Source organism: Stylophora pistillata, chromosome 3, assembly GCF_964205215.1.
Source record: "Stylophora pistillata chromosome 3, jaStyPist1.2, whole genome shotgun sequence".
NCBI classification, from domain to species: Eukaryota; Metazoa; Cnidaria; class Anthozoa; order Scleractinia; family Pocilloporidae; genus Stylophora; species Stylophora pistillata.
In genome coordinates this window covers 21,424,972-21,440,576 of record NC_142521.1, presented here as the reverse complement: position 1 = coordinate 21,440,576, position 15,605 = coordinate 21,424,972, and the positions used below count along the sequence as shown (strand labels likewise).

The 15,605-nt window shown below is 36.9% G+C and overlaps 1 protein-coding gene across 1 annotated transcript; it reads left to right on the top strand.

Annotated features, from left to right (window-relative positions):
* Positions 1-2,486: 2,486 nt before the first annotated feature.
* On the top strand, positions 2,487-10,199 carry LOC111332612 (pinopsin). The gene is made up of 3 exons (XM_088755254.1): positions 2,487-3,035; positions 7,698-8,435; positions 8,968-10,199. The coding sequence occupies exons 2-3, from the start codon at positions 7,765-7,767 to the stop codon at positions 9,386-9,388; spliced, it is 1,092 nt and encodes a 363-aa protein (XP_088611380.1). The 5' UTR covers positions 2,487-3,035; positions 7,698-7,764; the 3' UTR covers positions 9,389-10,199.
* The last annotated feature ends 5,406 nt before the right edge of the window (positions 10,200-15,605 follow it).

Here is a 15,605-nt window from a genome sequence, read left to right as displayed (position 1 = left end):
GGTTAGATGGTAAAGTTCGCAATAGACTGACAGACATCACAATCTCCACGATTTGGGGTTAAATTAAAATCCACTTGATATGTTACGTTCGCAAAATTAAACTACTTAAGTAAAAATGTCTCAAAGATAACAAACGACAGGACTACTAAGCGATTAACTTTTGCCTATTTTTGGATTTTCACAATGCAAGGGTTTGTCAGATTTTCGATTTTCGTGCCTTAGTTGCCTTCGAGATATAAATTTAATACAACTATCGTCTCTCGGGAACCAACGCTTAAAAAAAGGGCAATTAAATAAAGGATATTGAAGGATCCAGTCGAGGTACTCCAGGGAGATAAAATGGATAAAATGATATATTTTTGCATGAAATAGCAATCGATCCTTCCGCTCCAAAATTATTTGATTCTTAATGAAAAGATTTAGTACGCAAGTTGACAAACACGTATCAGTTCTTTTCCGGTTGACATGACTTTTGCCTCATAGATTAATTGAAAGCGCTTTAAAAAGAAGAAATTGTGTAGGTTTTTTCCTTTGTAACTTCGGAATCAGAATGTTCAGGAGTAGAAAATTGCACAAAGCCAAGTTGAAGTCACAAATTCAATTAAACCTGATTTAAAAAAAGGGTAATATAGGAAAGGAGTGCTGTGAGGTCGGCCTTCAAACAATACATGTCCAAGTGCAAAGGGGAAAATTACCATTTGAGAAAAACAACAGGAAGTTGACGTGTTATATAACACACCCAAATATAGAAAATGGGAGCTCGTGAGATCTGACTTTTCACCTGCTGACCTCGTGAAAATAATGACCATTCTCCGTGTTTCAACATGCTTTCATGTCGTGCATTTGTCTGTAACCTGCTGGTGTAATTTTGTTCGTGGATTGCCTGAAAGGACTTGCGTCAAACTGTATCAGAGTTGTTCCCTATTATAGGTATGTTAGTAATATATCATTATTATATTTTCAATAGCGAAGTGCAGTGTTCTCGGCGTGCGTGGAGTTTGTGGTGCCATTACCCTTAAATCAGTTGCGCGCATATTTTTTTTGGCGCTTTGCAATATTATCTTTTAATTAGAAGTCAACTCTATTTTTCGGAAAGTTAATTTAACCAAAGATGGAGAAAAACTAAGAGCAAGAGACATGTTCTCTTGCTGAGAGGTAATGGTTTATCAAAGAGAAGAGAAGTGAAGATCTGATTGTAAGAAGACAGTGAGAACGTTTTTGACGATGCGAGCTTCGCTGTGAAGAAATTATCTCAAAATTCGAATCACGAAGAAAAAACATTTATCTTCGATTCGCCTTTATTCTAGTATGTCTTTTTCAGCGAAAAGGGTAAACGTACGCTGTCCGCCCACTAACTAAAAAATGTCCTTGACGCTCCAACCTTCTTTTCAATCAAACATCCTTTGCGGGTCAAAGGTTGCTAAACGTTTGTCCACAGATTAAAGTTCGAGTTACAAAGTCAGGGATATCGATTCCTTTGGTATTATTAACGATGGAACTCTTTGGCGCTTTTAGGGTGACAACAAGTGTACCGCCAAATTGGTTTTATAACACTCTGGCACAAGATTTACGTGTTTTCTCATTGGTGTGAAACTTTTTTTTTTGTAACATTAATGTGCCAAATTGTTGTTAAAGTGATGTCGAACAAGCGTATTCCTTTTTTTATTTTGTTTGTCTTCGTTTCAAAGCGTACACTTAGAGCCAACATTAACCCTTCAGCGATGTCCCAGAAAAGCGGTTGAAATGTTTCTTGGGACCTTTCGTTCTTGTCGTAAAGGTTTGAGTAATGCGTCCCTATTTTCTTGAAAAATCATTATACTTGCAAGAGGGAAACTGCAAATTCCCGATCTGTGGAATAGGACTGTGTTGTAAGAATCGAAAACCATACTACAATTACTTTGCTGTAGGATCTTGTTACAAATTGCGTAGACTGGACGATTAATACGAAATGCGTAGCTCGCCTTCATTACAAAGTGCCTAAGTTAATACAAAATGCCGCAAAATGTGTCATTTTTACAAAATTTCGCAGAACAGCTTTTAGGCTAAATGTGTCGGACTTTATTCCTCACAACAACATTTCAAAGAGCTAGCTAAAAGGATAAATTCGAATCGAACAGAACATTTTTAGGTTTTCCAAATGGCTATTTGAAATTTGAAATTCTCCAGTTTTAATTCTTCAAGGGACCATTTAAAAAAAGTTGCTTCCGTGTAACACCTAGAGGCCTTGAATGTGCTTTCCGAGAAAAACTTATCAAAAAGCTTGGCAGCGAAATGCTGACAACAAAAATGCTTAAAATTTTACGAAACGAATTGAAGATGGTTTGTAGGCATGAGTTTCCTCTCTCCAGTCTTCATTTCCTGCACCTACGGACTGACTCCCCCTCCCCTCCCCCCTTATGCACTGTTACCGTTTTCTCGTTGGAAAATGATTGTCTGAAAACATTCTGAAACAGATGAAAAATGTTTTTTTTTTATTAATCTTTTTTCTTCAGTTGTACATGATACGCTTTAGGACGAGATGAGTAATTTACTCTAAATCTCGAAAACAAAGTAAACATTCAAAATTTTTCTTATTCAATCTAAACGTCGGATATGGCATGTGACGTGACTGAGCAGTAGTGAGGATAGATTTATAATATTTGTATCTACAATCATTATTTTTTTGCGCGTGTTTTTTGAGAAAAAACGATACTCACAAGATTTTCGAAATCTGAGACAATCTGACTTTTGACGCACATCCAAATTTCACACTAACGAAAAGCAACGATGAAATCATTCGTGAAATAGACTGGTTATCAAGCAAAATCCATGAACAACTAAAAAATAATCTTGCTCAATTCGTACAACCACTCTCACGTGGGCATAGATCACATGTTCATGTGACTGGCACGTGCACAAGTGTTGCTAATGTCTCAGTAGCAAATTAGTCGAAAAACAACGCGAATTTCCGGTCTCGTGCCATGTTCTATCAGTGGTTAAAAACTGTTTTAATACCCTTTTAGGCTTGACGGACGATCAAAGCAATCGAAGGAAAGGTAAATATATTTTTCGGGCTATATAATCAACCAAAATTAATGTGTTATTCGATTTGCTGACATTTTCAAAATGAACACAATTTATGACACAAACAACGAACAGTTGATTCACACTAAAGCAGAATTTCTTTTTCAGTCACTATCTAACGAATTACCGTCACTGATACATGTAAATGTAACAGTTTAAGAAAACAAATTCGTACTGGCTTCGGAAACTACAGTGGAAATGTGATATTCTCAGGCGATTGTTGCTTACTGAAACCTCAACCCCGCGCACGAAAATGGATTTGTAATTTCGCGTCATTTGATCCAGCGGTTTCCCAAAACATTTAATTTAGGTATAGATCCAGTTCAAACAAGATGGCGAATCGAAAAGAGACACTTGTGTCTGAAGTTTTATGTTTCATTAAAAGAACAAAGTATTTTCACCATTTTAGTCCATGGTACAACATATCCTGATATGGTTTAAAGCCATGCCAACTAAGATCTGTTCCCTTTGGTATCAAAAACCTTCTAATAATTAAGAGGAAATTCAAAATTTCAAAATATTTTCACAAAGATTTTGTAGATCTTTTATGCACATTTTGTTTGTTTTTCATTAAAATTTTCCACAGTCTTGCTATAAAAGGATACTTTTGGTTTTATAGATGTAGGCGTCTTTTTTAAGGGCATAATTTTTTTCCCACCTCGGCGAAAAGTAATCATTTTCTTTGCAGATTTATTTTGTCCTCGGAGGCGCTTAAACTTTCACTTTGCCACTTAAAATTTTCACTTTAGCACTTAAACAGAGGTGATACTATGATTTCCAATTTAGATGATCAGTGTGGCGCGGTTTGTCTTAAGTTTCTCAGTCATTATCGGAAGGGATGTCAAACTTGTCATGTAAAAAGGATATACCTCGTGGTTTCTACATGCGGAGATTTAATTAAAGCAATGTATCAAAATAAGAGAAATAGATGACATTTAATCAAATTCTAGGCACGTTCCCGAGCGCTGAAAACACGATTTTAAATGCGCAGCCTGATCTAGGCGACGTTGGTAAAATTAAGAAGTGTAAGCTTCCAAATTGGCTTTTATGACTGTTTAAGTAAAAAATGATAACAGCATCTTCATCAAAAATATGCGGATCTGATCTGAAATGCGAATTGTTAAGTTGGAGCTCATTTTAACGTTGCATAAAAAACATCCCCCAAGGATGAGATATAAAGTCTACTCTGATTTGATTTTTTGAAATTAATTCAATCGCCTATAAACTAAGGCAAATGCAAATTTATCTTGTTTTCAAAAACTATAATTTTCTGAATGACAATTTCTCGCATTTTGGCCGTGTTTTACAGAATTTTTGGAATTTTTTGAACGACAATTCCTCGCATTTTGGCCTTGTTTCATTGAATTTTTGAATTTTTTTTACAGAATTTTTGCAATAACAATTTTTGAAATTCCAAAATTACAACCCCACCAAATCAAACAAAAAAAATTCAGATGCGTCTACCGAAAATTCCAATCAGAGGAAGCTGTTCAAAAGTATTTTTTTCATGGTGATTCAAATCACGTGCACTTAAATGCATTTTTTATGGTTATTTTCTCAATCTCAGCCTATGCCTACTGTTTTCTGCGTCTTGTTAACGGCCTTCTTTCGCCAATGTTTCCGGTTACATCTTATATTGTCCACTTTTCAAACAATGCTTTGTAGACTGTATACTATTTTGCACAATTACGCTAATTTTTTTTTGCATGCATCTGTCTACAGACGACTAACTGCCATTGGTGAATGAAGGTTTTACGATGTTTTTTTTAAACAAAATTTTGAATGCGGAAAATAGCTTTCTTTAGTAATGCCGCAAAGATTACTTTAAATTTTTATGCACTTGATAAGAGCGTATATCACGTGCGCGGGTGAGGTGTTATTTTTTATTTGTCAGTTTTTTTTTTAAGGATCAAGGGAAGTGCGATGCTTGGCTAAAATTTACACCCTATATTCGTATTATTTATGATTGTTGTGAAAACATACCAGAAAAATAACTTTTCAAAGATAATATTTTATACACTGATCGAAAAATAGCACCATTTATTACCCTCGTGGCAACATGAGTACGCTTCAATTAAGGCGCACAGCGAGGTGCCACGTTGGCATGGCTACTTCATGTACCTCCAGAAAAACCCAAATAACTTGAGGTGTTGATACATATCTGGAATCAGATCATAGATGTTCCATTGCTAGCCGTTCGCTGGATCGAAGAAATTATCTACTTCGTTGAGAGTTACAGGTAACCTTTCATTGTAGATTCATTTACAGATTAGGATGAAGCTTTGAATTCATAAGCTGAAATTCGTGCTAAACATGGATTTGCTATGTTACCTTGGATTGTTTTTCAGAGTCAGGTTGGTTTTGCCGAGAATTTTGAGAGTTCAGAACGAAAGAAAAACTGTGACAATCCTTTAACCTCGAGATTTAGAATAAAGACAGATGGTGTCAAATTTCAGATTAGAATTTTGGATAAAAATATCTATTTTTACAACCAGATTGACTCGATATTCATATACTTCATCAGTTGAACTAAACCCAAACCAGCTTTTTATAATCAAAACGACTTTGTTTTCATTTCTCATTTTTGGCCGTCGGTGTTTAAGTTAAGTCTCTACAGCACAATGTTTGAGTTGAAACGAAGTCGATTACATATTTTCAACCGAGCATACGCATTCTAATTTACAAAAAGTACGTTATCGAAACTTACGATTAGGCCTTCAGAAAGGTCGATTTTGTGGTCGACAACCAGATATATTTTATCCCTGGGTGATCTCGACTATATTGAGCTTTTTAGGCACGAAAACATCATTAAAAAAGTGTTTAGTCTTCAGAACGTATCGATAGATGAAGGTGTTTCGTAGGTGTAACAGTGGGTGTGCCGAACACACCTTCGTCGATGAAAAAAAGGCGAACTTTTCACTTTAATTAGACATTTTTGTAACGTAATTTGTGCTTAAAAATTTTCCACCAAATCAAAATTCCCAAAGAAATATATTTCTAAGGGAAAATTTAATTTTTGAACAGAAATTCAAACACTATGTTTCTTTCTTGTTTCGACCACAATATGCAAATCATGAAGCCATGAGACAATCGGCTCAGATCTGTTACAAGTTTCCGACTTGGAATGTAATTTTCTTATTAAGTAAGAAAAACAAAAAAAGATTGTCTTTCAACGTTAACATGATTTTTTTTCTTGGATAGTTTCCTCGCGCTCAAATATCTTCATAATTATTATCATTGATTCTCCTAGACTTGCGCACCCTTTCTGAACGACTCACAGCGGAAAAAAAAACCACATTTCACTCGAATGCAGTTTTTCCTCTTTCAGTTTTGAGGGTTCACTCTTAGCTCTCCTTTGAAAGGTAAAGAAAATTGGATTAAATATTTGATACCGAACGATCAGCTCATATTCTTTATTCTCTACCCGACTCAAAGATAAGAAGAATTTACAGAAATCCCCTCAAAACAAAAACATTATAAAATTTGATGGCGAGGCAAGCTCTTCCCCCGTACTTTTTCCTGAGGAAAGCAAAGATTTTTTTTTAAAGGAAATTGATAATTAATTAAATTTCAAAAATCATGCAAAGCGATAGCGGTGCACTCAGATTTACGAAGCTGTGTCAATTTGTTTCAATTATTTCCAAAAAGATACATTACGATAACCATCGCATACACCCCCACACACAACATGAGCGACTCCGAATGGACCTAACCTATGGAGGCAAAAAGAGTGAAATCCAGTCAAATTTCACCTCAGATCGATCCAGAATTTAAAGAGAAAAGAGTAAGTCCTTTCTTCTACAAACTTTGCGCAGAAAAAAATAGGATCAACAGCCAACATTCAAATGGCCAAAATATCGACTACCAACGACAAAAATGCAAAAATTTTTTACCGTCAACCGTTTATAAAGCTAGCTAATTTTAGCTGTTATTTCTTTTAGATATTCAATTGTAAGAAAGAAAATGAAGATATGAACTATTGGCTACAATGCGCACAAAATGCATTTATGTTCCAGTCTTTTCATTTATTCATACAATTTAAGGACACCAGTGACTTCCTTCTTGAAACACTTCCAGTGGAAAAGCATGTTTGTCCCTATTTTAACTTTGGAGTTAAAAGCTAAGAGTTTCGTCCGGTTAGGACTCACCTTATCAAAAATTGGTTCGTTAAAATTTTCGAGCTAAGTATTACTGAAATTGTATCATTTTATGAATACAGAGACTTTGTAAACATTTATCGTCAAATGGCCAACATTTAAACGTCTCCTGTCAAAACGGCCTATTTTTGATTGACAACCTTCAGAGATATCACCCTTCCTATTAATAACCTCGAACAGGGCTCATGCTCGAAACGTCAGCTCTCTTAAATTCGCCGCAGCTGATTCTCTACTGATTCTGTCTGATTCTCTCTCTGATCTACCATTTGCTGATATTCAAGAGAGAGTATCATTTACTTGTCGACATAGCTAAATGATTTGTTTAGAAAATAGTAACCCTTTCTCAAACAAGCGCATCGTTTGAATACTGTTTCAGACACTGTTTTGCTTTGGTCTTATTTTGTAGAAGCATTTGGTGCCTTTAAATTTTTCACATCTTAACATTTGTATTTATTCATTTATTTATTTTTTCTTAAGACCCTATAAAAAATAACACCACACGTGTCAGAGAATCAAAGCAAGGGAATACAAAGTTCAGAGAAAGATGAGTGCTTGTAACATTTCAACTCAGGCTCCAAGTATAGCGCAGACGTTGCGCGTCAGCCAAGGACCACAGCTCCGTCCAAATGATACAGGTGTCATCGTGTATATCGTCGTCATGGCTGTTATCTTAGCAGTTGGTTTTATTGGCAATGTGCTGACTATATTAGTCTTAAGTTGCCATGAGCACAAAAACAAGAACATCACCCCATTCATGATGAACCTCGCGATCGCTGACATCATCATTATTGTCTTTGGATATCCAGTGGTTGTCGCAGCAAACTTTACTTCCTCCGGGCTCAACGTGCGTAACAGTCGGACACAGTGCATTTGGTCGGGATTTATCAATGGCTCTGTTGGTATTGCTTCCATTGCAAACTTGACTATGATGAGTCTGTTGATGTATTCTGCCATCAGCAAGGTTAGCAACAATACAAAAATCCCCAGACGCAAGATGGCCATTATCATTATACTTACTTGGGTATACGGAGTGATAGCTATGGTCCCACCGTTAGTGGGTTGGAACGAGTTCGTCCCAGGCGCCTCCGGCATCAGCTGCTGTCCTAACTGGTCGCCTCAAACAAAGGCTGGAGTGGCGTATAATATGTTGTTGGTTTTTGTTGGCTTCGTTCTTCCACTAACCGTCATTGTCTACTCTTATCACAGGATATACAGGTCAGTGAACCTTTTCTTTTTTTCCTTTTTTTTACTGGGGGAAATTATTGTACTCGACCGATACTTCATATTGTTAATGTTGATAGCACATTTGTGATCTTGCTGTCCGCTATACGTATACTGTTTTTCAATTTTTTTTTTAATACATCGCTTGACATTTTGCTCGCGTGAGATACACTTAGCTATGTATGATTAACATCCAGAACGTGGACTTTTTTTCAAGAAAATCGGAGTTTCTTGGTTAAACAAAACAACCTGGTTGATATTGGTTTCTACAATGAAATGAAACTTGAAAAAAGTCATCGGTGAACATTTTAGAAGAAAAAAGAAAAGAAAAAAAAAGAAAAGAAAGAAAAGAACAAGGAAATTACCAAGAAAGCGAGTCACAAAGTTGTTACACATTCGGCGTCGATGTCGCACTAATTGGTCGATAGGGAGAGATGCCATGGCTAAAGAGAAAAATGAGGGTAAATCAAAGCAATCTAGCGCCATCGATTCTCTGATTACGTTAACATGGCTATTTTCTTTTTAGGTATATCCGTTCACAGCGACCAATGCTTGGAAGTGCTTCGATTCAAGCCATCCGAAGAAAATCCGAAATTAAAGTCGTACGCATGATTGCCATGTCAATTGCGGCCTTCGTCTTGAGCTGGTCTCCCTATACTTTCGTCAGTATAATGGCCACCATCCGGGGCACTAATGTACTGACACCTGACTCGGCAGAAGTCCCAGATCTACTAGCCAAGGCCTGGGTTATCTACAATCCCATCGTGTACACAGCAATGAACGACAGATTTCGAAGAACCCTGATGCGAATCCTTCCAATTCGCTGCATCTTCGGCAAGGGAATAAATCCATGGGGAAACACGATGTCGCTCACGGTGGAATCACGCCCCACGCATGCGTATACCATACAGGATCTGCCGAGGGATAGAACCCAAAGTGTGGTTTAATTCAGGTACCTTCAGTGATGATGAACATTCGTCAAAAGCTCCTCTCTCCACCGACGGTGGCCAGTTCCTGCCTGAAATCGGAGCTTAATTCGTGGTTGATGGTGCGCCAGATTTCAGTTTAATTCAAGGAATATTGTATTGCGAATACCTGTACTTTGCCCCTATAAGCCTGTATAAATCATTTATCATGTCTACCCAATCTCTTCCTTTAATCCCGCGGTCGGCGTAACAATGGCAAGGACTAAGGGAAGAAAAGCGGATCCCTGGCGAAGAAAACTTCCTAAGATATAAGATAAAGAATGCTGACCAACCCTTTGCATCAAATGGTCGTGTGATGAGTCATCCACCGACTACAGATAAATTCAATTGTATCAGTTGTCTATCTTCGATAAGGCTCTGACTTCATTAACTTGTAATTCTCCGATCGATATCTTCGTTCAAAAAATATACTTCAGATAGAATATACTAGCTTGGATATACGCCTGGCAGTGAACTATAAATTTAAGTGAAAGATAATAGAGAAATGTAAACTTGTTTTTATATATTTTATTTGTAGCCCTTAGGCTTCAACAGAATTCGAACCTTTGGTGACTGTCCTTTATCACCGATGCTATGCTTTGTTCAGATTTTATTTTCGTAAAATTTTGATCTGCAGCATGTATAAAATGTTACTGCGTAATTCCTTCACAGATTTATTATGACAGTTAGACATAATAAGCCTGAATAACTCTACTAACTGATACATCCTCAAAGCGGCTAACAAACAGTGATAAAAAAGAGATCGCTTTAAATAAACAACAATGATAACAACAGCAAATAATTGTCTTTATTTTAAAGGTTGCAACCTGGATAAGTTGGAGGCACTGACAGTCACAGTATTACAAATGACAAGAACTTATGTCATGCATCCAAACCAGATTTTAACTGCCTGGGAAAATAATCCCAACAACGAGAGAAACCTTTATTTGTGTCTCGCAAGTAGTCTGGTATTCTTTTTTCATTACTTTAAAATCAATTACATGATTAATCAGTCAGTTTCGCGCTTCCCTCTAAACGAGATGGTAAACTAAAACCAATTTAGTCACGGTTACTAAAATCACGTGAACTTAAGTGCCCCTGTCTGAGAAAGTGTTCCAGGGGCCAGAAGTGGTGGTCAACCGATTTGGCTGAAACTTGGCACAAAAGTTGAGTGTGATAAGATATTTCAAAAGCCACTTTGGCTCACTTCTCTGACTGTTTGTTCTGGAGTTTCATGGGGGTTTCATCTGTAGCCTGTGGAGCACCAAAAATTCATCCTTCTAGTTGGAATTTTGAAAGTACTATAAAACTCCATTGATGAACTGTGCTGCCAAACGAATTTGACCATGGACTCTACTATAGTGGAGCTTTTACTTCATAAGTATAACTTTGTTCTCAAGTGATTAGACAGACAGGGGCCTGGGGCTAAAGTTAGGTCAAATTTGAGGTCAAAATCATTACCCAAAATTACCATTTTTCAAAAAACCATAACATTCACCTGCCTTCTTGCTTAACTTTCATACCAAATCCAGTATGTACTTTAGTGACCCATTTATCAACATCAGTTGAGAAAAATTTGGCTTAGTAAGGTTTGTTAGGTTTTTGGCACAAACTCTCCATGCCCCTATAAGGCCAAGCAAAATGGAGTTTTGAGCATAATTCATGCTATAAACAGACCAAATTCTTTACATAAGGCCTTAATTTTGGATTAAGCGAGTGAAAATGAAACCTCAAGCCAAATCAGTGTCATTATCTAGAAATATTTCGACTCATAGCTTGGAAATGCACGAAGAAGGCCTCTGATTAGCACTACAAACACCCAGCGGTTTAGCAAAATAAAGTAAAGTAATAAATGAAACCTTTGTACCCATCGTAGGGCACAAATGACGATGTACTGACCTAGATATGACAATATTTTTTAAAGGTGCTTGAATTTTCTCTGATCTATGTCTGTTAGGCCATATTTCCATACGTATCATACTCCAAGCATGCTAAGTCTCTATATTTTGTCAGGCCGTCTTTTACTTGAAAATAAAGTGACCTTAACCCGGCCTGAACTGTTAAGCTAAGAATAAAACGATCGTTAAAAGATGATTGACGTTTGACCTTTGAATAGGCTGAATAGCTCTCGCAAATACCCATCACTACGCGAGCATGACCATGCATACATAGGCTTACGTGCCGCAGTGAGCACCGTTCACTGAGGTGACCTGTGATCCTCCAGAGATCTTAAGTACTTTACAACTGAACAGATGAAACTATCCAACAAAGAGGGAATCAACAGTCAGAAGAGCTGGATGACAAAAAATTATTGTTGCTGTTTTAATGAAATATTCCACACGAGACAATGAGATGACGCCATTTTGGACGTGAGAGTATTAGGACTGGACCGAGTTTCCATCCCTCCCCCTATTCAAGCGTAAATGTTTGTGTCCTTATCAGTTATTAAAAGAGTAGCGATAAGAAGTCTCAGGAGAATTTTACGATGGCGCTTTGTTCCTTTGGAGGGGTAAATGATCAGTGCGGTGCTTTGTCATGGGCTGTGCACGAAACAAGAATGACTGCTTTGTTGTCTCGCGATAAGGACATGACTGCTTGGTTAAAACATAAGTACAAGAGGTCATGTGTGTCCGGCCGAGGTGAAGACCAGGTGATACCAAAGCTACAAGTACAGATAATAAAAAATATAAGAAAGGGCTCATAGACGCGCGTAAATGTAGTAGATGGCTTTTCAAGTGCCACTCTCGATAAGAGCGGTCCTCTCAACTTTCCGTCCAAAAAAATTTTTCCTTAATTTTTTTCCCTATGAAGAGAGTTTAGGACACATGTTTCGAAAATAGTTTGGTTGTTTTCCAGTTCTCTTTTGTATGAAGATTTAAACTTTCGCGAATTCTCTGCCAAGGGAAGATTAGCCAAGGTGTTGCAAAAGCAAAAATTCAGTCAACTACTGTCATTGTGCTAGTTTTTCGACATTGAAATTATAGGTAATGCTAATTCTAAGCCTTCGTATTATGAACCTCTTCTACAATTAGCAAATTCCTGTGATTACCGCAAGTGATTGTCAACAAACCCGCGTTACTCAAAACTCAGTGAAGGTTGCGTGACTCCTCGACTTGGTCCAGTCCTTTTACTCTCACATCTAATATGGTGGGCTAGTCGATATGATAACAATCGCATCTCGAGGTGTTGAGTGGCATGTTTCACATAAACTGTAACACAAAATATTTGTTATCCAGCTCTTCTAACTGTGGATTTCTTATTTACTGTCGGATGATTTGATTTATCAAGCTCTAACGTATCAGGGAAATCGGATGGATCACAAGTCACCTGGACGCTACTCACTACAACTTGTATATATCATCCTGCTCTTTTACTGATGCCATCATGCGTATTTACAAGAGCTAGCAAAGCTATCAAAAGTTTAACCATAGATCTTCTGTTAACGGTCATTTTCGTTACGTTCACTTCACAATGCATCAACAAATGGGTCCGACAAACTGTAGAGACTTTGCATGTTTGTGAGTATAGTATGTATGGAAATATGACCTGAAAAATATAAATCAGAGGAACTACAAGCATTTCTAAACAAAAAGATTGTCATATCTAGGTGAGGACATCATCATTTGTGCTCTATGATGGGTACTAAGTTTTCAAAGACAAAAAGTTACCTTTATTTGCTAAACCCGGGTGTATGTAATCCTAATCAGAGGCCTTAAAGCATTTTTAAGCTATAAGTCGAGGTATTTCTAGATAATGACACTGGATTGGCTTAAATGTTTCATTTTCACTCACCAAATACAAAATAAAGGCCTTATGTCAAGAATTTAGTCAGTTTATAGCATGAATTATGCTCAAAACTCCATTTTGCTTGGCCTTAAAGGGGCATGGAGAGTTTGTGCCAAAAATCTAACAAACCTTAATAAGCCAAATTTTTCTCAACTGATCTAGATAAATAAGTCACTAAAGTACATACTGGATTTGGTATGAAAGTTATGTAAGAAGGCAGGTGAGTGTTATAGGTTTTTGAAAAATGGCAATTTTGGGTAATGATTTTGACCTCAAATTTGACCTAACTTTAGCCCCAGGCCCCGCTCTGTCTAATCACTTGAGAACAAAGTTATATTTATGAAGTAAAAGCTCCACTATAGTAGAGTTCATGGTCAAATTTGTTTGATAGCACAGTTTATCAATGGAGTTTTATAGCACTTTCAAAATGCCAACTAGAAAGATGAATTTTTGGTGCTCCACAGGCCACAAATGGAACCCTCCCTGAAACTCCAGAACAAACAGTCAGAGAAGTGAACAAAGCGGCTTTTGAAATATCTTATCACACTCAACTTTTGTGCCAAGTTTCAGCCGAATCGGTTGACCACCACTTCTGGTCCCCGGAACACTTATTTGCATTTTCATGGTTATTTTCCAGGAGAATGTTATTTTCTTAATCTCAGCCAATGTAATGCCTTGTAAACGGCATAATTTCGACAGTGTCCGGTTCGTGTTCATTTTCTAATCAATGCTTCGTAGACTGTATACTATCAGTTTCACAATTAACCTATTTTTTTTTCACATAAATCTGTCTGCAGACGTCTATTTATACCAGTTACCATGGGTGAGTAAGTGTTTTTACGATTTTTTCTTCAAAATTTTGAATTAGAAAAACAACTTTTCTTAGCAATGCCGCTTAATTAATTTCAGAGAAAATTTTGCGGGTAATATCAGTCTCTAAATTGTATACATCACGTGCTTCAAGTCGCGGGTTTATAAATATTTGTTTTTGTACTATTTGTTTTGGAAGTGCTCATGCATGACGCACCGCAATACTACAATATTTAAGCGTTAATTTCACTGGCTGCACAACACACTGAGTATAAAATTTTCCAGTGTGGTGTCCACACCTTAAAAAAAAAGAACTAAGAGAAAGTGCAACTTAAAACCTCTGAAGTTCCTTAAATGGCCAACGCCTCGTCAAAGAAGATTATTTTCTACCCGTTCAATTGTAATAAGACATTAAACAGACTTAATGGTCTCATTATTTTATACATTCGAGCATGACTTTCCATCCATTGTTTCAGAATAGACTTAAGTCAGCATCTGCAACTTTTAATAGTTTAAAATTTTTTTTTCCTACGTTTAATTGGTGCATGGAATAATTTGCTAAAAGAAATCGGTGAGGCCGATAATTTGAACACTTTTAAGAATAGATTCAAATTATCATCTTTTGAGGGCTTTACGTGAACATTAAGTTACCTGAAGGTTATCATTGTTATTTTATAAAGTCTTCTTCGTATCAAAACAAAAATATCAGTGTTAAACACGCCTCCAAAATGCTTCTTTGATCGACTCCTTTGATTAATTTATTGGCTCAGAGATACTGTTGAGGCGCTTTATTTTGTTAAGGACGGGGTCATTTAGCTCTAATGTTAGATATTGCAATGTCAACAACGAACCGAAGCGCCTGTCGGAGGCCGAACCCGTATGAAACGCGGTGTATTATTTTTTTTTCTCTCTCTTTTTGTGTCGGTAACAATAAGTTCACAGTTCTTACCTATTTAATTTGTACTCAGCGCATTTCGTGCACACCTGTCTTTTTTTCCAAATCCGTTTACGTCATTATCTCTTTTTCCCCTGATTCCATGTTAGCAAGGGCTTAGCGGTATACATTGGTTTAAGATAGGGTAGCCAGAACCGGCCTGATATATTACCGCACCTAATATCAGCAGCGCTTTAAGTACGGTTATTTATTTATCTATTTATCTATTTCCAGATATACTGAATTTTCCCTCGAATTTAAACAAAATAACCTGCTCGAGCCCCAAACAACACTGGTGAAGAACCAACTTTTTTTTAACTTGCAACAATAGTCACCTGGTTCATTCTTTTTTGGTGGTAGTTTGTGATATTGCCTCTCTTTACATTTCCCTTTCAGTTATTATAATAATCTAAACAAGTTCTGATGCTGAATATTTCTTATCTGCTGAAGTCATCGTTAACTGCAATGAAATGGAACCTAACCTAATGTAGATAGACATAACTAGCGAAGAATGTTAAGTGGGTTGGTTGTTTTTCGGAAAGGCGTCTTCATCGCCGATATAGTAAATGAGAATGTTTGTTTTACAAAAATAGAACTGACTCAGTGGAAGAGAGGCAAACTTATACCTTCGGACAGTATTCGACCATCGCCCCTCTCTGTGAAATAATG

What these genes read in the sequence shown, in the direction of transcription:
- LOC111332612 (XM_088755254.1), top strand. Translation starts at nt 7,765, where the DNA reads ATGAGTGCTTGTAACATTTCAACTCAGGCTCCAAGTATAGCGCAGACG. An exon ending in TCTTATCACAGGATATACAG is followed by an intron (nt 8,436 to 8,967) that starts GTCAGTGAACCT and finishes TTTTCTTTTTAG; the next exon opens with GTATATCCGTTCACAGCGAC.